We start from the raw sequence: 27,632 nt of genomic DNA, 5'->3' as shown, positions 1-27,632 counted from the left end.
TTAGCCAACCTCCCCTTTTCCTTAAAAAGTTATATCCTTTATTAGCCAAGGAGGAATCATCTGGGACATCCTTGCAACAACCGCAGCGGGCTGTACCACCTTTGAAGTGCTGTTATGTCGCTGCAGCTAGGGAATCCAACTGCCCCCCAGGCATCCTCGCAGGTTTTTGTGCAAGGATTGCCTCCTGCCTTAGCAGTGGAGCAGTTTGGGATGTGGAGTAACACAAGATAACACAACCGGACCAGGAAAAGCAGCAGGAAGGGTAACTGTACAGGAAGGTTTAGGATGCTTCAGGAATGGAGACAGTAAGGCACTAGTCTAGATGTTTCCCCACAGAAATCAAGACACAGACTTAAGAAGAAGGGCATTTGTGATCAGAGATGGTTCTCAGAAGGCAACCTGTACGTGGGCATCAGACATTCAGGGTAACACACTTCTGCCACTAGTTCTGGGCAGTTTTTTAATGAAACCATTCCTGTGTCTGTTTCCTTACTGGAATGGTTCAGAAGTTTGTGTTTGTTTTTATATATATATATTTTTTTTTTGTTATAATCTATTGTAAGGCAGCTATTTTGAGAAAAACTTCAGCTCCAAATCAATATTTCTTTCAAAAACGAATGTGAGCAAGTAAAGCTTCTGCAATTAAATCTCATTTTCTATCTGTAACATCACCTAGTATTATTTGCAACTTAGTAATTGCATAGCTTTCTGTTAACAGTAACCAGACGTAGCTTGTCACTATTCCTTCTCACCTTTATTTCCTCCTTTTTTAATGTCTTTTAGTTTCCAAACTAAGCAGGCAAAATTTTTCAAATCATTTTATTTTAAAACATTTTAATATATTAAATGGCTGTTAACAGAAAGAAACTACTCATAGACAATGGACAAATTCAATATTGTTCCCTCAGCAGTTATCAGTAGTCTTGTTCTGAGAAGATACATCGCATTCCTGCTTTGAAATACCTCAAGCTCTTTGAATTCTTTTAGTTGGTAATGTTGAGTAGCTACAACAAAATAAGGTTAATAAAAAATATTTTCAAAATTAGAAAAGAGAGACCTCATAGCGTTAAGTTTTCTTTGGAATGAGAAAGGCTTGAAACCTACGTCGTATCGGATTGCATGCTTCTGAACTTGAACTCTGCACGCTTCTGCACTTCCAGTAGCAAGTGCCCGATGAAAAGCGCTCGCTGTCAGCACTCACCCCAGTCACCAGAGCTGGCAGCAGGAAGGGTTACTTGTTCCCCCAGAGAAGCTTCTTTACCCTACAGCAATATTTACTGTTTGGCCACAACCCACTGAGGGATGATGCGACAATAATGAAATTACGGCCTTTGAAGCACGAGTGTCTGACAGCGGCTAACGCAGGAACAAAGGCAGCAGAGGCTCAGGTTCAGGATCCCTGCCTCACTTTATTTTTATTGCAATGAATTATTCAAAAGTTAATACTCACGTGGCCAACACAAAGTCTTGTCCTAAAGGCAGGCATGATAAGGTGGCCTTCCACCCTCACACCAGCAGCTCATCTGCATTTTTGCCTCGCACAGAGGTAAGCACGAGGACTGCAGGTGCCTGGAGCAGGCTACGAAGCACGACACGGGTGGGAGCAAGACTCCCTGCTGGAAGCTCAGTATTGGTTTGGCGAGCTTGGGCCCCATCCCTACTTTAAGGGAGTCCTTCCAACTTCCATACGTGCATTTTATGGTGAGGAAGTTCCAGATTTTTTCTTCAAACAGCTGAACACAGCTCAAGGGAGTTGCAGAACTGTTTGTTGCATACAGCAAACTCCATCCAACTACAACTATTTGATGTTTTAATTTAACGTGTATTCAACATTTTTATCGCCTTTACCATAAGTTATCGTTTCAACTTCCTACTTTGCTGCCATTTTACAGATTGCTGCAATTCCACCTGCCTCCTACCAAAAAAAGGCGTTGGAACAAAATCTAAGGCCATCACCAGGGCTTTCAAGGCGGCTTCCAAGCTTCCTCCTCCTTCTCCCCCCTCTTAAACTGAGGATTTTCTGTATGAGTAATTGTATTTGACCTATTTATTTGCTGGCACATTGCTTTTTTTTTTTTTTTTTTTTTTCCTCCTCCTTTCACAAAAGAAGGGGAAAAGAAGGAAGGAAACGTTAAAGCAACCTCTGCCTAAATTTCCAACCAAGCTGTCTGCACAGGAAGGTGGGCTCTCACATCATAGCGGTTACTCTGATTTACCAAGAATGACTTCAGTTACATTCCCCTATCCCCAGAGGGTGACAGCTGAGCCTCTGATTTGCAGACTGGCACAAACACTTGCGTGTGTGTTTCTTGGAGCTATCTACACACAGTATTTGTGTAGTAAAGCCTTGTCTCTAGAAAACAAATTATAAAATTGTTTTGTCCTGCCTGTGACTGATGCTAGGCTTGACTTCATAGGCACACATATTAAAAAAAAAAAAAAAAAACAGCTTTACTCCCTATGGAAATTTCATCCATATCAGGCCTTCCAAAAGGAAGGGTAGGGAGCGAGGAGTCAGCACAGCTTGGGGCTGCCGTGGAGTTTTGGACTGAAGGAGAAAGCACGTTAGCAATCCTAGGATAGTCTCTAAAAGCTTTTTTGTCGAGATGCTACTGGAGAGGGTGCTAAGAAATTGCACTGCCTTCCAAGGAGGTTTCCCACAGCAGGGCAGAAACCTGCTACAGAGAGCAGCTGCCTACCACCACCCGACCCTCTCCCCATCAGCTGCCTCACAAAAATTGCTGCCTGCATGCAAGAGGCGGGCACGCAGAGCCCTCCTCCATGCCCCAAGCACAAGTTTCTGCTTTTGTGTCCCCTCTATATAGCCAGGAGAAGCATTTCATAGAGACAAGGAAAACAGAGTGTTCCTACAGAAAATGTACAGGGGAAGCAGGTATTTACTCTGAAGATTACATTTTTTTTAAAGTCTGAGGGTTTTTGTTTATATTTCATTTATTATCTTTACATAAAACAGTTCCAGATCACTCCTTAAAACATACTGCATATCTTAAAGACATTTTCACCATCCAGGATCAGTATTTCTCGAAATAAATAAAAGCAGGAACAGGATACAATCCAGCCTGTATCTTTGATCCCTCTTCCTTGTATTTCCTCCTTTCAGTTTCTTTATCAAATCCCATACCAAACCACCAAAAATAGAGTCCTATTAACGGCAATAAATCATCATCTATGGATTTCGAAGTGCTGCATAATTTCTAGTTAATACTAAATGTCAATGTATGTGTTATACTTTATTGACTGTTGCACAGCAGAGCTATAATCAAGGACGTGCAATTAGTACAGCTGAAAACTCAAACAATTCTTTTCCACCTAGAAAAAAAACACATGATTTCTAAGGCCTTACTGCAGATGTTGCTGCCTATCAGCTTGGAGAGAAATTTTTCTTAAGTCTTACTTCAGACTATGGTCAAGAAAGTATCTTCTAGGACCATCCTTGGCACAACAAAGCTTGCAGTGCAGTTTCCTGTACACTTCTAATTTGTATGTGCAAGAAGCAACCCAGCCTTTCAGCATCACTAGATATTTGTGCTGACTTCCAACAGGACCTGATCCACCAGTTTCTGAAGTTACTTTGGCTTGATTTTCTTAAAACAGCACTGTCTACATCTAGGTTTGCTACTTCCTTTGGAGCTTTGCTTTCCTTTAGAGCTGTGACCTGTGTCACACTCTAGTAAGCCCAGTAATATGCTGGCTAAATACATGTAATTATGTTATTCACTGTCTCAGCCCAATCTTCTCAACAATGTGTCCAGTGAAGGTCAAACGTTTGACACCTTCATCAATGTGATAGCCATCTTTATCTATCTACCTGAGGCCTGACTGACGAGCAGCTTGTTTCATTTGTTTAAGATGTCTACATACTAAATAGCAACATCATCTTTCTACTCACTGCTTCATGCTCCCCACAGTAGGAAACAGGCTCAGGCATATCGCTCAGGCAATCAATGTCACATTAAGACTCTAAAATGGGAGGATCTGTTCACTCTGTCAAGAGTAGAGAGGCCTTGCAGAGATCTTGACAAATTAAGAGGGTTGTGCAATTACCAACTGCATGAAATTTAATCAGAGCAAGTGCCGGATTCTGCACCCGGCAAGGGGCAACCCCGGCTGCACGCACAGGCTGGGGGCGAGAGACTGGAGAGCAGCCCCGTGGAAAGGGGCCTGGGGGCTGTGCTGGAGGCCAGCTGGCCACGAGCCAGCCGTGTGCCCTGGGGTGCACCAGGGAGGGCATAAAGCTGGCAGAGAGCCTCCACAGAAGGGCTACAAAGATGGCAAAGGATCTAGAGGGGAAGACATGAGGGCCCTGGGTTTGTTCAGCCCCGAGCAGAGCAGGCTGAGGGGAGGCCTCATGGCGGCCTGCAGCTCCCTCAGGAGGGGAGCGGAGGGGCAGGCGCTGAGCTCTGCTCTCTGGGGACAGCGACAGGACCCGAGGGGACGGCATGGAGCTGGGACAGGGGAGGGTCAGGATGGGGGTTAGGGAAAGGTTCTGCACCCAGGGGTGGTCGGGCACTGGGACAGGATCCTCAGGGCAGCGGTCACAGCACCGAGCCTGCCAGAGTCTAAATGCTTCTTGAACAACGCTCTCAGACATATTTGTCTGATTTTTGGGTGGTCCTGTGTGGAGCCAGAAGTTGGACTTGATGATCCTTGTGGGTCCCTGCCAACTCAGTATTCTGCGATTCTATGTTTCTGACTCAAAGAAACAAGAGCAAGCTACAATTTCTAGCTGACTTATGAGTTGCTCATTTGGTTATTACTGGATACTGTTTCACTTCTGAAAAAATCAAGTTTGTAATACAGAATTAAACCACTGAGAGTTAAAAAAGCTTTATTAAAAATATTCCGTAAGACCTGCCCCAAAATAAGTAAACAGCACTCTTTTCCACCCTCTGAATAAAAAGGGTCACTTTAATAAAGATGCCAGTACTCCTAAGAGCAGGTAGTCATATTGGAAAACGCAAGCGCTACAGCTTAACAACTTCAGTATTTAGGGATCAAGTAGCTTGTTTTGAGCCTGCACAACACAAGTAGTCTTTGAAGCTGATGCTTTGCTGCACTAAGAATAATTATTCTATTAAAAAAAAAAAAAAGTTTTTTACAGCACCTGAACCCTGGAGCACTTAAATGTCGAAAAAAATATCCTGATGTTGAATTTGTGGATTCCTGCATTCTCTATTCATTGAGCTCTCTCCTTGCATACAGGCAGAAAAGTCGGTCTGACTCCAGTATTTCTATTCTACAGCTATTCAAGAGGCTTGTCTTTCAGGCTTCTTCAGTCCAGTCCCTCTCAAATTAATAGTGTGAAAAATTCCTACGAGTTACAGATTTAGTACAGGTTTGGCTACCAAAAAAATAAAACTAAAAAAAAATTTAAAGTCAGGTAGTTGAAAGACACTACATTAATTCATAGCCTTGAGCTGTCATAGCACAGAGATGCTTTTTAAGTTGTGTTGGAATTAGACTCCTCTAGGCATTCACAGGGTTACTACAATGCAGGAGATACTTTGGCACTCTTCTGTGTTAATTCTGAAAGATCTGTTCCTCAAGAGCTCAGCCATTCAAATGGCACTTGAAGGGCTGATCTAGCTGCTCTGACTGACCAGAGTACATCTAGCTTTAGAGGACACACAGGTCTTGAATAAAAGCTTTTTAATTCTATTCAAGGGAAGACTGTTGTGAACTGAATATACCTGAAGGCCTGCTCTGGGGGGAATGCAAGGTTATTATTTGCTATGAAAAGATGTCCAGGGAGCAAAGGGTGTTACAGTAATTCATTTTAACCATGGTGATTTCAAAAGATGTATACGTTAATTTATGAAAGGTTTGATTTAGAGCGAAGAAAAATGAGGCTGCCAAATGCACTAATGGGAGAGAGAGATCAAATGCCACTGAAATTTTAATACCAGCTATCTGTCCCCCCTGTTCCCACTTCCCCCTCTCCTCCCCCCAAAAAAAACCACTAGCCAGTTTTCCTATAACAGGTGACTTATTTGTCTCAGTACTTTAAGACATAAAGGGACTGGCAGAGACAGTTTAATCAGGGGAGGTAGTAGTGAGAATTTTAGCAGTCAGTCACGTCCTTTTTTTGACAAGTCACTAAGCTTAGATCATGAGCCAGTATTTCCAGACACTGACTACCATAGACAGTCACAGGGTGACAAACATTGCTCAAAAAAAGTCTTATTGTAAAACAATCCATTCTGTTATTGAAAAATTTGCATGTGGGAGCGTATCAAACCCACAGTCCTTCCTACTATAAGTGAGCTAAACATTTTTATGTCAGTAACATTCTGCCCCAACCCTATCTCTTGGTCTGTACTACTTGGAGTCCTGAAGTGTCCAAGTATTCTTACCTTTACGCCATGGCCAACATCATCCAGCACCGTGTAGTCTATAGGTTTTCGAATATACCTTACAGGACGCTCCATGTTCGCTGGCGCTATAATTTTGTGAGTTCTCGATGTGTTCTTATTGGTCGTCAAAATGCCTATCTCTCTGCGAGCGACCTTTTCTTTATGGATGTCCACAGTCTAGATTGAAAACAAGAAAGTATGGGTTTCTTTAGGCATTTGTTGTTTTTCTTTTCAGAGCTATCTACATGTTTAGGCTATGCTATTAGACAAAGATTCTGAACCGAGTTAATGCTGCTGGAAGGATGCCAGGTTATTGACGAGACGAGTTTAATCTACACGAGCATTGTTTGAAAATTATGCTTTAATGAAATAACCAATATTAATAATAAAATTACAATTATACATTACTGCTTTGATGCTCTAAAGACACTACGCAGATACAGTATGTGCAGATTAACCCTCGACATTCTTATGAGTGACAACAGCAATAAATTACTCCCACTCCCCAGCTGGGAAACCAGGACAGACAAGCTCAGCAGTTTGCCCAGAGCCCCAGAGGGGGACTGGGCTTGGGAAGTCTGCGAGGTAATTTCTTTCAGCAGAGCCATCAGTGTATATTAAAGTTACAGCGTGCAAAGGGAAGGACCAGTCTCAGCCCTGACACTAGTCTCGGTCACACTCTTTACAGCACGTTTACTGAAAGAATAAAATGGAGCCTTAGAGATGTAAGGAAGGGAATATAACAGCCACACCCATGTTAAGCTCCATCATTATATTAGGAAATTCCTAGAGAGACAAAGAAAGGTCAGCCCTGCATTGTGTGAAGGATCATACTAGGCCTCGCGTACCAGATGCGTGCTTCTACATGCAAGATAACTGCTGCTTAAACCCTCCTTGAGGTAGAACAAGTCCAGATCAAGCATCAGATGGACATAGAAAACCCCACCTCTAGGAAGCCTATTTCAGTGCCCAGGGATTTAATTTACTGGTTTAAGTAGTTACTAGAACCTCAGGATCTCATTGCAGAAGATGGTACCTGACAAAAACCACCACTCTAAGTCACTTTGAAGAAAACCTATTAAACCATCACTTTTTCCACTACAGAAAATAATTCTTAGTCTGTAAGAGTCGATTTCTCCTGAACAGACAGAGTGTCAAAGCTCAGGAAAAAAAAATAAAAAATCACCCATCAGTACTGGTTTGGGTACATCTCTAGAAATGCCCTAAGCTAAAGTGGGTATTAGCAAGAGCAAGGTTTTGTTTAGTGAAGCAGAACCAAAGATGAAGCATAAAATTAGTTTGTGTGTCACTCCACATGAGACAGGATGAAAAAGAAAAAGGTAAACATCAAGGAAATGACCATTTCTAATTTCTAGAAAAGCCAGCACTCGGTGTTTGGAGTTCACTATCAAATTCCTTCAATTGATAACTCTTCTACCCCCCTCTTTACCAAATGTATACGCTCTCATACTGTTTCATTTTCTTAAGTATAGAAAGAAATTCTTCAACAGCTTTAGGACGTGGCATTGCAGATTGCAAGTGGGAACACAAGTGGAGAAGCATCTAAAAGCAGTGATATCGAGCAAGCTTGTTTTCACAGCTTAAAGCCAAATAATAGACAGCTTGTAACACTGCAAAAGGGTCTTACTTTGAAAGGTAAGGAATCATAACAGAAATAAAAGTTCTGATTTTTCCAGAGCTATGCAAGACATTACGTGTGTATGTCTGCATTAGCTTATTTGGAGTAAGTTAATTACATACCCCAATGAAGTTTTGGAAGCTTCGGGTCAAGCTTCATTGTTTTAAATACTCATACCCTGAAAAAATACCAGTCAGGGTGGAAAAAAAAAAAAAAAAAAAAAAAAAAGCACCTTTCTAAATTAGACAACCCTAGACATGAAGCATTTGTCATTACATCAGTATCAAATACATCAGCCACTGCACCCACGTTTGTTCTGGAAGCCAATTTCACAGAAGACAGCAAAGACTTAAGAACAAGACTACCTGTGTTTCTTCAACTCCAGCTATTATTTGTTCTTTTCCTTTTAGAGACTGAAATGTGTTAGTACTGTCTTTTAGTTGGCTTTCAGCAAAGATCAAGAGCCATTATTTGAGTATTCTGCTACACGATCTTAGCTCATCTCTCCTCCAATTCCTCTGTACAGCTTGAACCCTTTTGTTCGGCAAGCCACTAAAATGCAATGCCTCACACTATCTTGCAGAACTCTAAGGTGCAACTCCTCACATTTTTAATACATGAGGACTGCACAGGTAAAAAATAAACACTTCAAAGTCACCTAAGTAACATGGGATGCCACAGAGAACGTCATCATAAGGCACACGCTACAGGGTCTTAAAAGAGGATGTTTTAAAATACTACTGTGCACAATTAAATTCATATTTTTACTTTACTCTTATGAGCAGAATCTGTTGCTACTAATAATTATTTTTTTTGTGCAGTGTGGACAAAAATGCATCTTTATACTAGCACTTCTCTTAATGTTGATGACAAAGAAAACAACCGAAGCTCGTCACAGTACAAAAACACGCATCTTTTCCTAGCAGGTGGCTCATGAAGACTGACTTTTCCTCCCTGCAATGAACAATGAATTCCATAAATTACTAGAGCAGAGAATAAGAGATTTGCTGTTCAAAGCAACCGAGACTGCAGCTCTCACTTCCCACATCTGGTACACTAGGAAAGCAAGGTGGTGTTTTGCCCTGTGCAAAGCCAAGGCTCCAAACATATGCTTTGCACATAACAATGCACGTGAATTGTTGTGTGTTCAGCAGACAACACAAAGCACAGTAGCTGCTCATTTTTATATTTGTATGTGTATTAATTTGCTTGATGGTGATGTGGAAGTTTATCGTTTAGTCATCGGCAACAGAGCCTTGATTATTTCACTTCCAGAAAGAGGAAAAAGCCATTTCTAGCAGGATAGCATAGCTGTCCAGCCAGACAACTGCGAATTCCCACGTGAGACAAGCCAAACACACCGGGTAAAAGCCAAACCTGGCCATCCTGGCACCAGCATCCTGGCCACAGCTGGCACCTGCAGCTGTGAGCTGGTGCCCACTTGGATGTGATAACAGGATGGCTCAGTGGTAGGTGGCTTGCCATGTCATACACAAGACCTAATTCTACCCTTCAGAGATGAAGAGAAGCATCTCTGGTGTAATTTAAGGTTTGGGATATAGGGATGGGATTCTCACTTCTAGACAACATCATCCAGAAGGAACAAGTCCAACACTGTACTGATTTGGAGAAGAGGAAAGGCAGCCCTTCCAGAAGCACATGTGTTTTTTAGGAAACAAATTAAAGCTAAACCCTTTTGCCACTGTAACTAGGTGCTAGGGAACTCACCAGCTAATCCCAGAAGCAAAGTTGGGCTTGGAGGTTGAAGGGACTGTTAATGATTAGCTGCCTCCGCTGTCTGGCTGCTTCCAACCATTTGAAAGAAGCAGTGGATCAACAGGATGTGGAGTTAAACTTTAACTGCTTGCTTTCTCAGAAGTAGCCTCAAGGCCAAGTGGAGTGCAGCAGTGATGCAGCAAGAAGTGAATTTTTTTCCTTTTGTGTGCCTCTGACACAGCTCTACCCATGCAAGATGCTCTCGACAAATCCTTTAGAGACAGAGGCTGCAGTATGCGTGGCCAAGCTAATCTGGGGAAATATCTCAACAGTTTAATGAAGGCCACATATATAAGGATCAGATTTAAAAAACAACTTCAAGCTTTGGTCATCTTCATAATATTGAACCCCTGCATCTCAAACCACTTTCATGAGCCACATACTCGCACAGCCACAGCGTTTCTCATTAAGTGTAAGCACAGTTGGTAAAGAGCAGGCTTTTTTTAATCTATTCATCTGCTGTTGCCAGTATCAGGCTGTCCTGAACACCAAGACAACTCACTGCACCAACACCACAGATTCACACCAGATAAACGCCTGGCGAGGAGATGAGGGGAAGCAATTTGTGGCACTGGGAAAAGCTGCCAGGCCTTGGGGAAGAGTGGGTTAACAGCAGAGGGGTAACCCAGCCCTCAGCAATCGTGGTTATCACATAAAAAAGTAGACAGATGAACCCCCCAAAAATATTTTAATAATTTAGTTTAAGAAACTACAAACTATTTTTTTTTTTTTGGTAAAAATCAACATCACTTTCACCCATGTCTTCAGGGGTGAGTAAAAAGCCACTTCAAGGGCATTTCCTTGATTTAAAAATGTAATGTTCAACATACATCAGACAGAAACAATCCTAAAATTAAGCCACCATTTTTAATGATAGCTTTTCAGGCCATTTCATACAAAACTTTCAGATTTTAAAATCATATCATAATTGCCCTTCAAACAACTGCACTGTGCTGCAAAGATCTGCCAGGAGGTAACTTTTCAGTTTGGCTCCAGGTTCATTCAGACAAGAACATGTAGGCTCAAACTCCACAGGCCACCTGAAGCTGCTATTTAAGAGAAAGCAAGGAGAAAAGGAAGGCAGAACTGCTTGTTACTAGCCACAGCGCTCCCTAATTTTGACATTGTTTTCCTTTTTCGCCTTTTCAGTTTGTGGTTGAATACGGGGTTGAGTTTATTACTGAAACTTGATTTGAAATGAAGTAAAACCTTGATTACAGGGCACATCAGCATTGCACACATCTAGGTGTTAGCAACAGCAGTTAGGATTATTCTATAGGAGCAAAAGCACAGACACAAGACAGCAGCACGACCCCTTACCACTTCCCAGCCCCATCCTCCCAGCGTATTTGGTGCAACTACAGATCACCTGCATGAGTCTTGGCAAGTGGACCTGCACAAAGCTGGTGCTGGACTTCCTGCAAGTCATCTCTACAAACTGCTAGGGTTTGTGCTTTTAAACAGCAAGTTAACAGGGAGAACAGGACTTCATTTGTTTCACATCTGAGAGCAGTGAAATCCCTGTAATCAAAAACTGTATTGCTGGCAATATAAAGGAAAAGAATGCCATAAAGATAAAAGTAGGATTTCTGCTCAAAGACAAAACAATTGCAACACTAGATTTGATGTATCAAGTCAGGCTAGCAAGCCGTCAAGTGTGCTTTCAGCAGAAATTTTGCTTGATGTTATAAAATACTGGGCAGATGCATAAGCTTCAGACTGAGCCCAGTCAATAAAACCCTGCAATGCATGCGGCAGGGAGCGGTGCAGAGAAAGGAGTTTCATTTCCTTCCTGGTACAACTGTCTTGATTCCAAGCTTTCTTGCTTGTATTTGAATATGAAAAGGAGGATCTGTTCTACTATCTGTAATTCTATCTACAGCTTCTGACTGCTTATAGCAGTAAAATACAGAATCATGGAATCATTAAGGTTGGCAAAGACCTTCAAGATCATCTGGTCCAACCATCCCCCTACCAATGTCACCCACTAAACCATGTCCCTACGCACAAGGTCCAACCTTTCCTTAAACACCCCCAGGGAGGGTGAGATAACTACACAGATAGGTAATTCTACAGATTAACAAGCATGAAAATAAACATTAACATGTTCCAGTAAACACACATTTTCTATTAAGTACTACAGGCTCATACACCCAGCCTGCCAATTGTAGTGTTAACCAAAGGAAACTTAAGAAACACACAGAGATGCTTTCAGCATCCCCTAAATAAAACAAGAAAAAAAAAAAAATTACTCTTTAGTTTTGTTCCTAGATCCAACTTTAACATTAGCCCTTACTGATATTCTCCAAAACGGCAGATTTTATTTCAGTGTCTCGCTACATAGTCTACACAGTAAATTTTCCTGAAGTTAAACAATCTGATGAGACCAGAAGCATTAACCTGTTCTGGTTTAGAAATACTTATCCCACTGCTACTTCCATAAAGCACATTTAATGAGACTTTTTAAATAAACAAGTTACAGTTAATCAAATAATGCCACTGAAGGGAGCCAGGACAACACACATTGTACAGACTACCTGCAATGAAGTTGTTTGACCTACAAAAAAGATTAGTTAAATCCCCAGCTTTAATGAGCTCAGACAGTTGACTTCAGGCAGAGCACATCTCACACTATTATTTTGTGAAGAAAATTCAAAATAAAGCTTAGTGTATTCAACAGATGAAAACGTGAACATACACTGCAAGAGAAATTCGAGAGCAAAGATCAGTCAGGAGTTCAAGGCACAACAGGCATGAAAAAGCATGAATGGTTTGGGGATTTTTCCTCCTCCTTGGAGACATCACCTATAGATATCTACACAGTATTACAAATTATATCTTTCATTAACTCTTGATCAAAGTGCAAGGAACAAGTATTTGCCTTGATTATCATTGCTTACATGTCGTGTGATACCCATCAAAATAGTGTTCAAGAACCTCAGGAATGTACCTACAGAAATAAAAACCTTTCATCTTGCTTAAGAATGAACAAACTTCAGTAATGATTATAAAAAAGGTCAGAACTAAGGAGTTCAGGACATGTCTGTTATCGTTTCTGACTATCAGTTATCAACTGGAGATGAAAGATGCAGCTAAGGTAAGCTAATAATCAAACACGAAGATTTCCTCAGACGTGCAGATTTAACTGTCTGTCAATAAACACACAAACGTACAGGTTGACCCACAAAGAGGCGAGTCCTCCCTGGTTTGAGGCCCTACTGGAATCCCAATGTCAACCACTGACAAGAGATACCTTGAACACCTCGTCCATGTCTGCACTGACCCAGTTACAAAATGGAACTGGGCAAACTGGGGGGCATCTGCCTCTTCCCACCCCTCTTCTAAGCCTTGCTCAAAGAATGGATCAAAAGCTTGGTCAAGTCCTACAACCTCATTCCCTTCCCTGAATTTTCTTTAATCAACGATGTTTAAAGTGAACAATAATCCTTAATAACCCAGAATCTCCTGCCGTGCTTTCTGAAGCCGCACCGTGCAAGACAGGTTGCCCGTAACCTCCAGCAACGTAGGAGGCAACTGAAATAGATTTAGGAGTCACAGTTCCCGAGCTGCAAACCCAGCAAACTTTTCTTGTAGGTTTATAGATAGAAGTTTCTCTCACATTCCCTTCAGTGTACAGACAAGTTCCAGCAGTAGGACAGCCCTCTCCAGACAGCTTCATCTCCTGAAGCCCTGGGAAATCCCGGCCTCCTAAGGTGAAAGGCTAGAGGACCCAGATAAGCCTTGCCTCTTAATCTGATGTATCACCTCCCTTTTACCGCAGGCAGGGTTCACAATCAAGAGATTTTATAGATTAACACAACGAACTGAGGTCATCAACATACATACAGCAGCTTACAATCTCTATAAAACGTTTACATCCTCCTGAAGGGGAAAGGCTATAGATGGGGCGAAGGAAGAATTATGAAAGAAATACCAAGTCCCATTTCCAGAGGTAACACATACATAAGTGAATACAATTTTTTATGTCTCTGCGGATACACACACTGCTAACAATGCCATTTACCAACATCACTCAGTGTTGGGGAGGAGAGGATGCTGAAGATTGACGATTGTGTTTTATTTTCACAGTTCCAGTTTACTGCTACAACTGGACGTCGTCTATGTCTGAAGGCAGATTGTTTTTCAGTTTATCCTACGAAGCTGGCCCTTGACTTTAGAATTTAAATCTTTTTCTTTATACACACACCAGCAGATTTGTCTCAGGTTCTCCTAGCAACAGTCACCAGCATAAAGCAGACCAGATTTTCTGCAAAACTGAACTAAAACATCAGAAATCTAAACAAATGTTCTACCTTTACATAAATATTTTGCCTGGGATATCAGAAAAATTGGGGATGGGAGGCAGTGGGGAAGTACACCACAGACAGTCCACAGCATGTCCTGCTCAAGAAATTTAACTTGATGAAGGAATATCTGAAGCTGGAGCAAGTCAGGTGAGGGGCAAGCTTAACAGAAAACTGATTTCTGACCGACAGAGTGTGTGCTTGCAAGTGTTAAAGTACTGATATATATTTAGGAAAATGGGGAGTGGAGGTGGTTGCTGATACACTGATGAGCCTCATTAAAATCAAGGAGCTCAAAACAAGAGAAACAGGCTTAAAGCTTACAAAGAGCCTCACCTTTGGCCCTCCTGCTGTTCTGAAACCAGAAACCTTCCTTCCTAAAGAAGAGCAGGGTTCACTATTGGACTGAAAGACCACAGACTGCATTTGGGAAGTTGGGAAGTTGCACATACAGCAGCCTTGAAAAGGAGAGAGAAGAGCTTTGTTCAGCAGAAGGATTATTTATATAGATCCTTTTCAGAGTACCCTGTTGGCAAATCTAGTCACATACTTTGCTGGAAAAAGTAAGCAGAAAGGGGACAGAAAGCAAGGACACGCTGGAGGGGCTGGGAGCGGGTGCGTGACATTCTAGGACAAGAATCAGAGCAAGGAAAGCAACCCACTAGTCCAAGAGCTGGAATCAAGTTCATGCTTGACTTTTCTCTCCTGGTGCCAACTGGAAACAGGAGGGCTGCTATGGAGGACACATGCTCATCCTTCACACAGGACTGGAGGAAAGAAAGGAGGCTCCTCATGTTATCCTCCAACAGCCTGCTTGCAGGAGATGCTGAGCCAAAATGGGGCAGCTGAAGGAACTCAGCAAGTCCGGCCTGTGCAATGCCACCTCGCAGAATTAGGCTCTGTAAACGAGGAGCATCTCTGAAGAGTCACGAGGGCACCTCACCACATCCTCACCGCCGGCCCCGCAGCTGAAAGGAAGAGGACGTTAACGCAGGGCATACGGAGAGGGGATCTGCAGAGTATTTCTGGGAACGAGGAGAGAGCTGTGGGAAGGCAGGCTGGCAGATGGCGACTGACGACAAATGGAGCTGAAGTCCTGCAGAGGAAGAGATTTCAGCAGCCCTGCGGAGACCCTCGGTGCGGAGAGAAAACGGTTAAGGCAACAGACCTCCCTCCTCCCCGGCTGCATTGGTGACATGCCAGAAGCCCTTTGCTCAAGTTCGCAGAAGCATGGGGGAAATGGAACTTCAAACATCTGGAGCACGGGGGTCAGAAAGCGCCGCGAAGGCAGCTGGCCCCGAACGCAGGAGCAGGCGGTCTGCCGGGACATCAGTGGAGCGAAGGGAAGAGGTGGGATGGCTCCGTGGCTAGGAGCAAGAGGCTGGAAGACGGCAGATTGCAGCAGCTCTATTCCTGGCTCTGCCAGACTCCCTGTGCTCTGCCAAGTCCCTCCACAGCTCGGGCCGGCTCCGAGGCCGCCCGCGGGCATCCACACTCCGAGCCTACACAGGCAGAGCTCTGAGGGGCTCGTGTAGCAGCCGGGCTGCCTCCAACTCCTGCCCCAAGCACTGCCAAAAGCAGTGACAAAGATACCAGGGGTTCCTCCAAGTTGCTGGGGACAGCAGCAGCTTCCGTGGCATTTTTCCCTGCTCTAACGAAATGCCCAATCTCTCCAGAAAACGCTTTCCAGTATTTGCGGAGGTTCAGCAGCAGCTGAAGGCACACCACCACTTCACAACTGTTTTGACACAGGAAGCACAGAATCAGCTCTATCAGCTCAAAACCACAGCTCCTGGCAAGTTACCAACTGCTAGCCATCCACTTGAGTCCCTTGCTCTGCAACAAACCCCTGTGGGAAGGACAGTGCCCATTTTGGTCTATTTTCCCACGTGCCCAGTGATAGGATGAGGGGGAATGGGCTAAAGTTGCACCAAGGGAGGTTTAGGTTGGATATTAGGAAGAACTTCTTTACCAAAAGGGTTGTGAGGCACTGGAATGGGCTGCCCAGGGAAGTGGTGGAGTTACCATCCCTGGAGGTCTTTAAAAGACGTTTAGATGTAGAGCGTAGGGATATGGTTTAGTGGGGACTGTTAGTGTTAGGTCAGAGGTTGGACTGGGTGATCTTGGAGGTCTCTTCCAACCTAGACAACTCTGTGTGCGATTCTGTGTGTATTCAGTCACCCCTGCTCCCCTCATCCTTTCTTCACCAAGACACGATCCCAATAAAGGAACAATAAAAGGTATATTTACAGCTCGCTAGAGGAGGAGAAATGTTCTACACCATCAACAGAGTACACATTTTAATGATTAACTAACACCAGTTGCATTGCTAGCACAGGTTTCCAGAGAAAAACCCACCTAAATGGAACCAATGGCTTGTTAATTATATTTGAAAACAAGCCAAGAACGCAACAAATCTGCTGATTAGAAGTGGTCTTTAAAATAGAAGACACTTCAAAGGAGAAGTGCTTCAAGTGTGCAGCCCTCCTGATTGATGCTGACAGAACAACAGTTGGGATGTGCAGTCATAACGTGTTAACTTTGTGTTCAGTCTTCAAAAAGCACAAAATCAGATAAATGCTTGTGCTTATGCAAAGTCAAAATCCCAACTGTATGCATGGGTTTATTTCAGTACCTGAAATTGGATTTTAGTCATTCTGAATTGCATTTTTGCTGCGTATTCCTCAAGATATGCATGCATGAGTAGGTTCATTTGAAAAACAAGAAAAAATATGCTTATGCAAGCTCCCACATGAGAATTTCAGCATTTTAAAGTGGCTGAATGAGTCCTCCTTTGCTTACTGGAAGCAATGCACTTGTCTAGAATTAAACAAAACATACAAATCTAAATATAATCTCGACTGAAGAAAAGCACAAGGACAGAAAGGAAAAATTAAAAGGCTTCTTCAGTAGTTTGGACTCGCTAAAGAACCACCATGGGAGTAGAACAAAATTGTATGTCAAATGAGAAGCATTTTGTGTGCCAGAAAAAGCAACTTCATAGGAGATGAACATGTGCAATTGCAAAGAGCACTGCAGGTGGCTGAAAAGGAAACCATCTAAAAAAAGCCTATAAAAAAATAAACTCAACAGAACAAGTTTGAACTTTCTGAAAGTTTGTCAGAGGTAAGGAACTGAAAAAGCTGGAATGACAAGCCAGAACGTTAATGCCTAAAGGAAAAAAAAAAAAAATGTAGCCCCCCACTTCACCTCCCCACGTTTATTTGTAACCTGGCATTTCAAAATTTAAGGGGGAAAAATCATAAAAAGTGACCTAACACAGCCTCGGTGTTAATTACTATGGTTTATTTTATCTCTAATAGCAAAAATAAAAGATTTTCCAAATACAGTGGTATGTTATGTGGTTAGGAGAGTGGACTTACTGTGCATAGCATGATTATTATTTTAATAAAGAACAACAAAATTCCCACATAAAATTTATTATTTGTCACGTGTATGTACTTGGACATTTTCCGAATTAATTTTTTGGATGTGTACTTTTCCTAAGAACACACGAGAAATCCCATCAACCCACAAAGTCACCCCCCTTGCCCAAAAACCAGAGATGAATTCAGACACCTAGATGGTGTCTAAGACTGACAGTCCTGGGACAGACTGTTTCCCTAAGACATAAAAGTGGTGCCATACAGGTGGAAAGGACGTGGAGTATCCTCCAGCCACCTGCCAATGTAGTTTTGATTACAAATCATCCAAAGGACAAGTTATTTCCATACCTCTTTGATCCCACCTCATCTGATGGGGCCTATTTTTTCTCTTAGGCCCAGTGCTGGGGGGTGCTGTAAATAAGATGGCAGAAGCAACCCGTAGCCACCACAGATCCCATTTAAAAGCTCTCAATACACTTATTCCGCCCCGTAGTTGACTTCCTACCCGTGCTACTACCTTCGGTGTGTTACTGCAGCAAAAAGCACTCCCGTGTCACTTCAACACCAAAACAACGAGTATCTGACAAGCTCTTCATTTTTGTTTTCAGAGACAAATATAGAATAAGAATTCAACTCTCTAATCCAGTCTCTCCTTTCTCAATCCCCCTTCTGTAAACAGCTCTCTCCTGGAGGTGTATCAGAAGACAAGCCATATGCTTAAAAGCATCGTCAGCTTCACTCAGCTCAAAACCTCTTCCAAAAATCCCAGTCTCCACAGCACTGGGAACGAACGAAGACATTCGAGCAAAAAAAGGAGAGTTAGCAAAATCCCCTGACAAGTATCATAAGAGAAGGAACTATTTTGGACTGAGTCATACAGACGACTTGCAATTTGGGATAAAAAAAATCAGAAAACAGACAGCTCAGTCACGCATGTATGACATTTAGGAGTTCAGAGGGAGGGGGCAGGGCAGAGAGGGAATTACTAAGGCTGCTGCACTTCTCCATTGCCATTGTAATTTACACACACACAACTAAGAGGAAGTTACACGCTCCTGTAGGTGGATTTCCTTCAGTCTCCTGCTCTTGGCCGCCACCCATGTGAAATACTGCTGTTGTATCTGCTGGGAACATCCGCGTGGCCTTGGCAGTCCCAGCAAGCAGCATGTACGCCTACTGAGTCACAGCCTTCCCCAGCCAAAATTCTTCCAGGCAAAGCCAGGGCACTCCAGCAGAGGATCCCAGCCTGCGAGGAAACCATCCCAGCACCTGCCCCCTCCTGCAGGATCACTGCTCAGCTCCATCCTGCCTATGGAGGCTGATGGCAAGCTGAGAGCAAGTACCTACTAGTCCTGAAGACAAGTCTTGCGTGTAGGCACAGAGGGTATCACTACATCCCCCTGCTGAACATGTTATCCCAGCACTGTTACCCTAATTTCATTACCCAGACTGATTATATACGTGTTCAGAACTGGGTGGTCAGTTAAATATCTGTGCTCTGATTGCCATAAAGATTTAATGTGACTGCAAATGCTTGGGGAGAAAAAGAACGCCAGCCTTGGGAGATGATGTGTCGAAGGCAGTCTGCAGAAGAAGGGCAAAGTCTGTAGTTTTCATGATTTTGTCTCCAGGATAACTGATCCCACGGCTGGGGGCAGGCAGAGAGAACGAAACGCTGCCTGGCGCAGGAGAATGGCATGAAAAAAGCAGATGGGACACGTCTTCAGTGTCACTTTAGGCAATGTCAAATGAACGCCATGCAGATGCTGGCCAGCAAACTGATCAAAGCAAGCTGAGGAAGGCACGCTGGTGTCCTGCAAAGATATTCCTGTTCCTCTGGTGGGTTAAAGGCTGCAGCAGCATTTCAAGAGAAAGCCCCGCAATAAGGAGCAGCACTGACTCATGCACAACTGGCCTTTGACCCAGGCAATAGCACGTAGCTCAGCACACACACAAATTGCTGAGCTCCGGTAACTGCATGGCAAAGCAGCTGGGATCGATTCGCTGCTACGCTTACCTGAACCGGTGGTGGGCAGTGAAATACTTCCCTGAGAGATAAAGGGGCACATCAGGATGCAATTTAATGGACTGCAGAGACACAGCTGTGCAAACTTCGGTCGCCTGCTCCTCCTCATTGTTTTGGTAAATCCTGATCTCCCAGAGGTCAATGTACTTTATGGATTTAAGTTATGTATATCTATCCAGCATTAGTGTTTACTCCTAGAAGGATATAGCTAGCATAAACAACAACTACACATTTGTTTTTAAAACTACCATGATGAAGAAATCTAGGCAAATGAGCAGCAGGGGAAGAGTACACAGAAAAATTATTGAAATCTTTAGTCTAATAAATCTGCAGACTGTTCACAATCTGCTTTTTTCCCCCCCCCAAGATGTTTGCTTAAGTCATGTAATTGTTTGCAGAACCTCTGCTTTCTAAAAATGCATTTGGGAAAATTCACACCACGTTTTCTTTATCTGTTCCTACCGATTAGATAAGGCTGTTGAATAATACAGAAGTAGGTGGCCAGTCACTACCCAGCAACAAACAATCAGCAGCATTCTCTCGGTCTTATGTCAGGCAAACCTTTCACATGAAAAAACAGACTTTAAAAAGTTTTGCAAGTACTTTGCAGAAAGAAAAAATGTTAGGTATGTTTATTCCAAGTAATTCAGCCAGCTCTAATAGAGAGCATCTCCAAAGTTTTTATGCGCTGTCTGAAGAACTACACGCTTAAACAGCCCCAAGAAATGCAATTTTGTAAAACGCTGAGAGATAACTTCAGCTCTTTGAAAATAAGATGCTACTTGGAGTTATGGCCACATCAAGCTCCTCTTGCTCCCAGCTTTGGGGGGTCTAGGAGCAAGAAACAAGCTAAAGGGGAATGAAGCTTGCTATTCTCTTCCAGTCATGAGGCATGCTGCACTAACACAGGAATGCTTAAAGCAGCAAAATGCCAAGTGATTTAACTTCAACTTCTCTCAGAGAGAACTTTCAGAAACCATCCCCCCATTTCCTGAAGTCCCACTATTTGTTAGCATGCCACAGCTTGTACGAAAGAAAGGGGGAAATCATTAACAAAAAGACCACGAACATCCCCAAAAGTTCCTTACCAGCTTTAGCAGCCAAAGTGGCACCAAACACCATCACTACAGCTGGGGTGCTTCCAAACTGTGTTATGTGAAGGATGAGCACCTCTGTGCTCAGCTGTCTTTCTACTGAGAAAGAAAGGCTCTGATGGACATGTCTAAAGATCACATGGATGAATTCACGTACCAGAAACAGATATTCTTCATTACATTGATTTAGAAGACTAAAACAGTGATATGTAAGCGGTGAGCACAGCATTCACAGCATGCAGAGGGGAAAATAAAACAAAGGATGGTTTGGCTCCATCAGGTTACAGGCTGATAACCCTGTCAGTGACACATCACATTGCTGTCTCAACATGAGATTTAGGGTGTATGAGGAAACCAAACCCAAATGTAGTGGCACAACTAAGAGATTACATAGTTGAGAAAGTCTGATTTGTTTCAGGCTGTTTGCACTTCTCTCTTTACCTTAATGCCCTGAAATTACGTGAACATAATGATATTTCTGGCTATGACTTGCAGGTTGCACCTCCCAAATGGAGATCGTCCTCAGTTACTTCAGCAACTCATCCATCACCAGCAGGTCAGGAAAACAGTGCCTGGAGCTGCAGCACTGGCGTAACACAATATTGCTACCTGCTCTCAAATGCCATGTTTTACCTGCCAAGATACACATGTAGATCAACCGCGTAACTTTAGGTTCTGTGTTTTTGTTGTTGTTGTCTGTAAGAACATACAGGTTTAAATAGCATTTGATTTCTTTTTCTAATTAAAAGGAATGAACAATTTGTTTGTCCACAAGCTGGCATGTTATCAGGTTAATATGCACTACCTATCAGTAATTAAGACACCAAAAACACGTGTGTTGCTCAAAAAAAAATCAGCAACACCTCTCCTAGGAGATAAGCCTTATCTACAGAAGAACTCATCTCATTTAGTCCTGTACTATAACTGGCCATTACTGCATTTTGCCCAATATTTGTCTTAACAACACATACAAGGAAATCCTATAAACGCACAACAAAGGATCAGCTTCCCAAAGATGACGTTTATCCCCTACCCAGTCAGATAAAGGGTGATTTGTGGTTTGAAGGCTTTTCTCGCATCCTCACCCAGCCTAGTTCTGTTCAAAACCACACTGTAAAGAAAAAAATCCCCTAAAACACTGAGCTCAACAGGGAAGCGGAATTTCCTACTATCAAATCAAGCCCTTTGGCCATTATTCAATGCTTCATTGTTCTTATATTTGCAAGGGATGGCTCAATAGACCAAAGTACTGATATGTTCTGTAATTTCCATCAACATCCCTCTAAACTGTAAGGTCCCTATCCTACCTGCTCTCACGTTGTACAGAAGCCTGACAGCTTTTAATCATACCCTTGTTGCTCCTGTTTTTGCCACGCAGAGGAGTTCCAGATGGCTTGGCAAGATCAGACCTACGCTTGACTTACAAAACATTATTTTCTATTGCAAGCAAAGAACAGAGCAGCAAGTTAGAGAAATCACAAGTTGTGCTTCTGTCTCCATGATGCTACACTGAACTGTGCTGACGGATCCCCTGTAAGTAACAAACATCCCAGGGCAACACATGAGGGAAGAAGCAAATGCTTTTAGGCACAAACAGGTGAACCTACAGGACCACTGTACATTAGTATTCATAGAAGGTTTTATTCATGAAAAAGCCATTCTTATTTAGCAGATTCTCAAAGAGGAAACAAAATAGAAGCTCTGCGATCCTGTGCTCCTGCACTACATTCATTTTCATGCCCATATAATATAATTACACACAGTTCTTAAATAACATAACCATTTGCTGGAATTAGAAATGAAGATTAGGCTCTCCTCTGCTCTCATGACACCCCACCTGGAGTGCTGCCTTCAGCTCTGCGGCCCCAGCACAAGGAGGACATGGATGTATTAGAACAAGTCCAGAGGAGGGCCACGAGGATGATCAGAGGGCTGGAGCACCTCTCCTACACAGACAGGCCGAGGGCATTGGGGTTGTTCAGCCTGGAGAGGAGAAGTCCCCAGGGAGACCTTACAGCGGCCTGCCAGTACCTAAAGGGGCCTACAGGAAAGCTGGGGAGGGACTCTGTGTCAGGGGGTGTGGTGATGGGACAAGGGGGAATGGTTTTAAACTAAAAGAGGGGAGATTTAGATTAGATTAGACATTAGGAATAAATTCTTCACTCAGAGGGTGGTGAGGCCTTGGCCCAGGCTGCCCAGAGAAGCTGTGGATGCCCCATCCCTGGAGGTGCTCAAGGCCAGGCTGGATGGGGCTTTGGGCAACCTGGGCTGGTGGGAGGTGTCCCTGCCCATGGCAGGGGGTTGGAACTGGGTGGCCTTTAAGGTCCCTTCCAACCCAACCCATTCTATGCTTCTACAAAAACAACAGCTTTAACAATCTATTTTTTAAAACTGAGGAAGAGGCAGACATATTTTATGATGGTTACTTACACGCAGCCAGCATTCCAAGTGGAAATGACTGAAAAAGCAAATCATGGCATCCAGTAGTTGTTATTCAAACTGTGTTAGTCTAAAACATATTACAATTTTTCTCAAAAAAGAAAATCCCTGCCTACAACACAGCTTTTAGCCAAACAAATCTTGATTTCTGTTTCCTCCCCACTTTCTGTCATGGCACTAGCAACAGGGTCAGTTAAGAATCACAAATATTCTCCAGGGGAATAAATAGTTCTGAAATAATATAACACATGAGCCTATTTATAATTAGCTGCTTTGCTACGAAGGATGTGAATACGTACAATTTCACACACATTGTTTTTCCGTACATTAAATGGAAACTTTTGTGCTCTGCAACTGGCCCCATCATGCCCAAGCTTGCATTGTCCCACTGGTGCTGGAAAGGGATGCTCACCTGGGCACAGCAGCCACACGACAGGTATTTGTTAAGGTTAACAGTCTGACACACTTCCACACTCAAGTTACAATAGGATCTGTCCCAGCTTTAAAAGAGCAGCTAATAAGTCTCTCGTATACCTCCCATGAACTAGTCTGCAGTGAACCAGTTCTTTCCTATGTAACCTGGAGAAGGTATTTTACGAGACATGCACAACTGACACATAAATGGGTCCCTAAAGGCTGTTTGGAAAGAGAAGAAAGCCAAACCAGCAGCAGTATAAAGAGTGTCAGAACGTTACCACAGCCTTATAATATACTCATGTGAACCATTACCTGGTTCTCCATTTACAGATCACCATTAACAAAGTACTTTCACCAGCCAGCAGAAAGTGCTAGGCAATTCCTGTCCCGGCTGCAGGAGAAGCCCAGCCACAAGCACCCAGCTCGCGTGTTTCAGTGACACCATACAACCGAGACACCAGCTCTGCCGTACAGCATCTCCTACTTACCTTCTCCCTCCCTTTCCCCAAATATTGTTAGCTTAGGCTTAACACTACCCAGCCAACATCAAAGATAGCTGCGCTGGATGGCACGGATATGGTGAGCAACTTAACATTTTGGCAGCTTGTTACCTGCTGCTGCATCTCACCCCTATCTCTTCCTCCATTTCCTTCCTCCTCTGCCCTTGTGCTAGCAGAGTGTTGGCAGAGGTAAGAAAACCCTAATACAACACAAAAACAAGAGCTCCTTAAACAAGCTGTTTGTATGTGAATAGACCTGAAGTAGAACGAAAATTAATTTTGGCCAACAACCTAATCAGGTGCATCTGAAGGGAAAAAAAAAGCCAGACTCCTGAAGTCTAATATATGACTTCACAGGAGGTTAGCGACACGTTTCATTTATGTGATGTATCTACCAGATATAAGGTTTTCATTAAAAAAAGATTGCGCAAACATCTTTGACTCGTTTGCTGTACAAAGTCATCAGGAGCCTTCCAGAATAACGTCCCCAGTCCTGGGATTTCTGCTGTGATTTCAGAAAGCAAGAGGCTGCATCAGGCCTCTTAATTCAATATCTAAAGCTTATGTCCAAAACCCCACAGAGCAGAAAGGAGGCTTTTATGGTCTAAAAGAGACTGGATGTGATCTGTCCAGACTGCCCTTCGACCAGAGTGTGGATTAACAATGAGCCTATGACAGATTTCACTATGGCGAACAGCTATTCCAGTTAGCTATTCCCCAAAACCACCTTCAAACCCAGTACTCACAAAAAAAGGTGGGAATAAAGAATGACAGGAAACAGAAGTTTCTGACTCAGTTTCTTCTTCTCTGCCAAAGCAGCTGCCCTAGAGGAGTCACTGTGGTAGTCACTTGGTCATCACAGAAAGGGTTACAGCTGGTTTTTCACAGCCAGATATAAAAATAAAGCATTCCCATGATAGTTAACTCATCAGCCGAACGGCACAGGAGTTAGACGGATCCTCTGTGTGTTCGTTTGTGGTCATGAGGAGAATTTCCCAACAGAAGAGCTGACAGGGCAAGCCTCTCGTGTTATGTTACCTTCTGAGCAACTCATACATAAGGCGTAGAAGCTGATATGAACAAAGTTAACAATTTTCTTAAGGAGAGAGATAACCAGAGCAAGCACAATACAACTTCTGAGAGCCTTGGCCTCTATCACAGAGAGTACAGGAAGAACAGGATGTGAAGCAAAGGCCACAGAGATAACTGTCAGCACTTTATTAGGAAAGCAAATGCCACCCAGGGCAAGGTTAATTTAAACAAAGGGGGCAAGTTTCTTCACCACATTAGGAATATTTGTGTCTGCTCACAAGCGAAGGCAGTGCAAGAAAAGCAGAAAGATGCCATTACCTTCCTAAGGCATACATTAGATAATACTCTTGTTCCTGCAAAAACAGCGCTTCCTCACACACTTTTGGATGCATGGAAAGGAAAGTTTGTATGGAAGTGGAGCTAGCAAGGATTTATAGACACTGCAGGGCTGTGGCTCAGTCACCCCCCAGTCTGCAAAAACACACGGGGTTACTCTACCTTGGGTACATGGCCTTGCACCTCACCAGCTCTCCTAGGGTAGTTGCTGGCTCCATCCTCAGGTTTCTCAAGGCTCCTCTGCCCTGAAGCTCAGTCATTCAGCACATGAGCCAACTTTCCTAACCTAGAGTTATCCCCAGATTTGCTGAGGACATGCTTGATGTTCGCAGTGGTCTCTAAAGAATGTTCTGAACAATGTTAGTAGCACTCAACCATTTCCTAGATCTGGCTAATTTTCTTCCCACTTAACAGTCTTTGTCCAGCCCATATGCTCTTCATGTCAGAGATCAGAGTTTTATGTATCCTGTTCCTTTTAAACAGGCAACTTTAGGGTGAAATACCTGAAGTTGTTCCTTGGAACCATTAGGTGGAACTGAACAGTACCATCCATAGGCATACCAAGAGTACCTGAATAATTCATGCTTGCTCCCAGGCATGGCCATCCACAGACATCAGCAGATGATTTGTCATGCTTTCTACCCTCTTTCTGCTTGGTTTTCAACCATGAATTTGAACTGTGCTGTGACCATATGCCACAACCCATGAATGCAGTATTGCATTAATCCAAGACAGGGACACTCAGAGAAAGCTCCTCCCCATAAACTAAAACACAAGGAGTCACCACTGTATGTGCACTACCTTATGCCTCTTAATATCAAAGACCTGCTGACCACTTAACAGCTATTACGCTCTTTTTTCCTGGCATCGAAGACCAGCCAGCCTGCTCAACTTGCTACTGCTTACAAGTTCATCCCTCTAAGCCCCAGAGCATCACTGGCAGAGCTTCCCTGAAGCCTGAATCCACAGGAGGTACCAGACAACCGTACTGCACAAAATGCATTTGGCTTTCTGCTTGCCAGAGTTGTGTGAACCTGCTTGTGTTGAGTTACACGTGCAACGGATTAGACGTGGGGGCGACAGGCAAGACTCTTCTAAACCAATTCAGTAATTTTCTGCTTCTAACCTTTAGTGGTGACAAAAGATGCACATATATTTTCTTGCTGAGAATTATGCTTTCAGAACACTTTTCTGTAATAGCCCTCATTTTGCACTGGAGAACAGCTTCAGATGCAGAGGGGAATGTTAACACTGAAGATTTTAAGGGGTGCATTGTTTCCTGGTGTAAAACATTTCTTAAAAAGGAGTCTATTCCTTTCTTCGTGATTCAACAGGCATGGACTGAAATACTGAACTATTAAAAAAAAATATTTATGACCAGGAAAAAAAATAGTTGCTACACCCAGGACTGCAGCTGCTCAGACATAAACATTTGTGAGAGCTGATCAGTTCATTTTTCAGTTGGACACAGTAAACAAGGATGTCCCTGTCAACATCTCTCTTCTCTGACAGCTCTGGCTCCATCAGATCTTCATGCTCCTGAAGCTTGTGGAAATGAAGCAGCAAAAGTGTATCTTAGGAAACATACTTTAAGTTAGTTCTTGTTCCTGGGGGGAGGAAAGAGGAGATGGGAGAACAACCAAGAAACCTAAGCCACAAGAGCAAAAAAGCATAGGCCCAGCTTTCTAGAGGGGCAGTTCTCCCTTGTCAAATGTTTATGAAGAGCTCCCATGTGAAAGCTATGAAGAGATGAACTGTTGACTTCTCTACTAAATGACTTTTTTTTTTTTAGAATAAAGGGGAAGATACTACAGGATTTATTCATTTATTAAAGAATTCACTCATGGGCTTGGGGACGCATGCAGGAATGACACAAATGAACAATATCAGTGTAAACAGCAGACTAGAAATTAATAGCATAAATTTCATTCAGAGTACAAATACAGTGTTTAACATATCAGCAAGGAACACGAGAAAATTCTTCATTTATTCACTGAATTGGCAAACACCTTAAGAAGTGTCATGTACCAAATGTTAAGGTCTTCATTCCTGTCCCACTTCAAAGTCCAAAGTCCTTTCTGCTGTCTCCCACTGCAGGCTGACCCTTTTACTCTATCACTGTCCGGACTATGCATTCATCCACCTTCCCTAAAATCTCTACAAAAGAAAACAGTACCTGTTCCAGACACCTGACGTTTCAGATACTACAAAGAAAGCTAAACACTTAGCTATTGCTGTTTGGTCCTCAAGGAAAGTTTCTTTTGGGTCGCTGCAGCTGAAGACAAACAGCTCCTCCCCAGCTGAACCAC

At 43.1% G+C, this 27,632-nt stretch overlaps 1 protein-coding gene across 12 annotated transcripts in view; it reads right to left on the bottom strand.

Moving 5' to 3' along the window:
- Window positions 1–27,632, bottom strand: part of ABI1 (abl interactor 1) — a 76,851-nt gene that overhangs the window by 24,282 nt on the left and 24,937 nt on the right. For all 12 annotated transcript variants that reach the window (XM_082753838.1, XM_082753832.1, XM_082753840.1 and 9 more), the window contains exon 3: window positions 6,375–6,551. In XM_082753838.1, coding sequence (XP_082609964.1) covers window positions 6,375–6,551 — 177 coding nt within the window. The remainder of the gene's footprint in view (window positions 1–6,374; window positions 6,552–27,632) is intronic.

This window comes from Aythya marila, assembly GCF_965140915.1.
Source record: "Aythya marila genome assembly, chromosome: 2".
Taxonomy (NCBI): domain Eukaryota; kingdom Metazoa; phylum Chordata; class Aves; order Anseriformes; family Anatidae; genus Aythya; species Aythya marila.
Note: the sequence above shows the minus strand (reverse complement) of the source record. Positions and strands in the feature narration are given on the sequence as shown.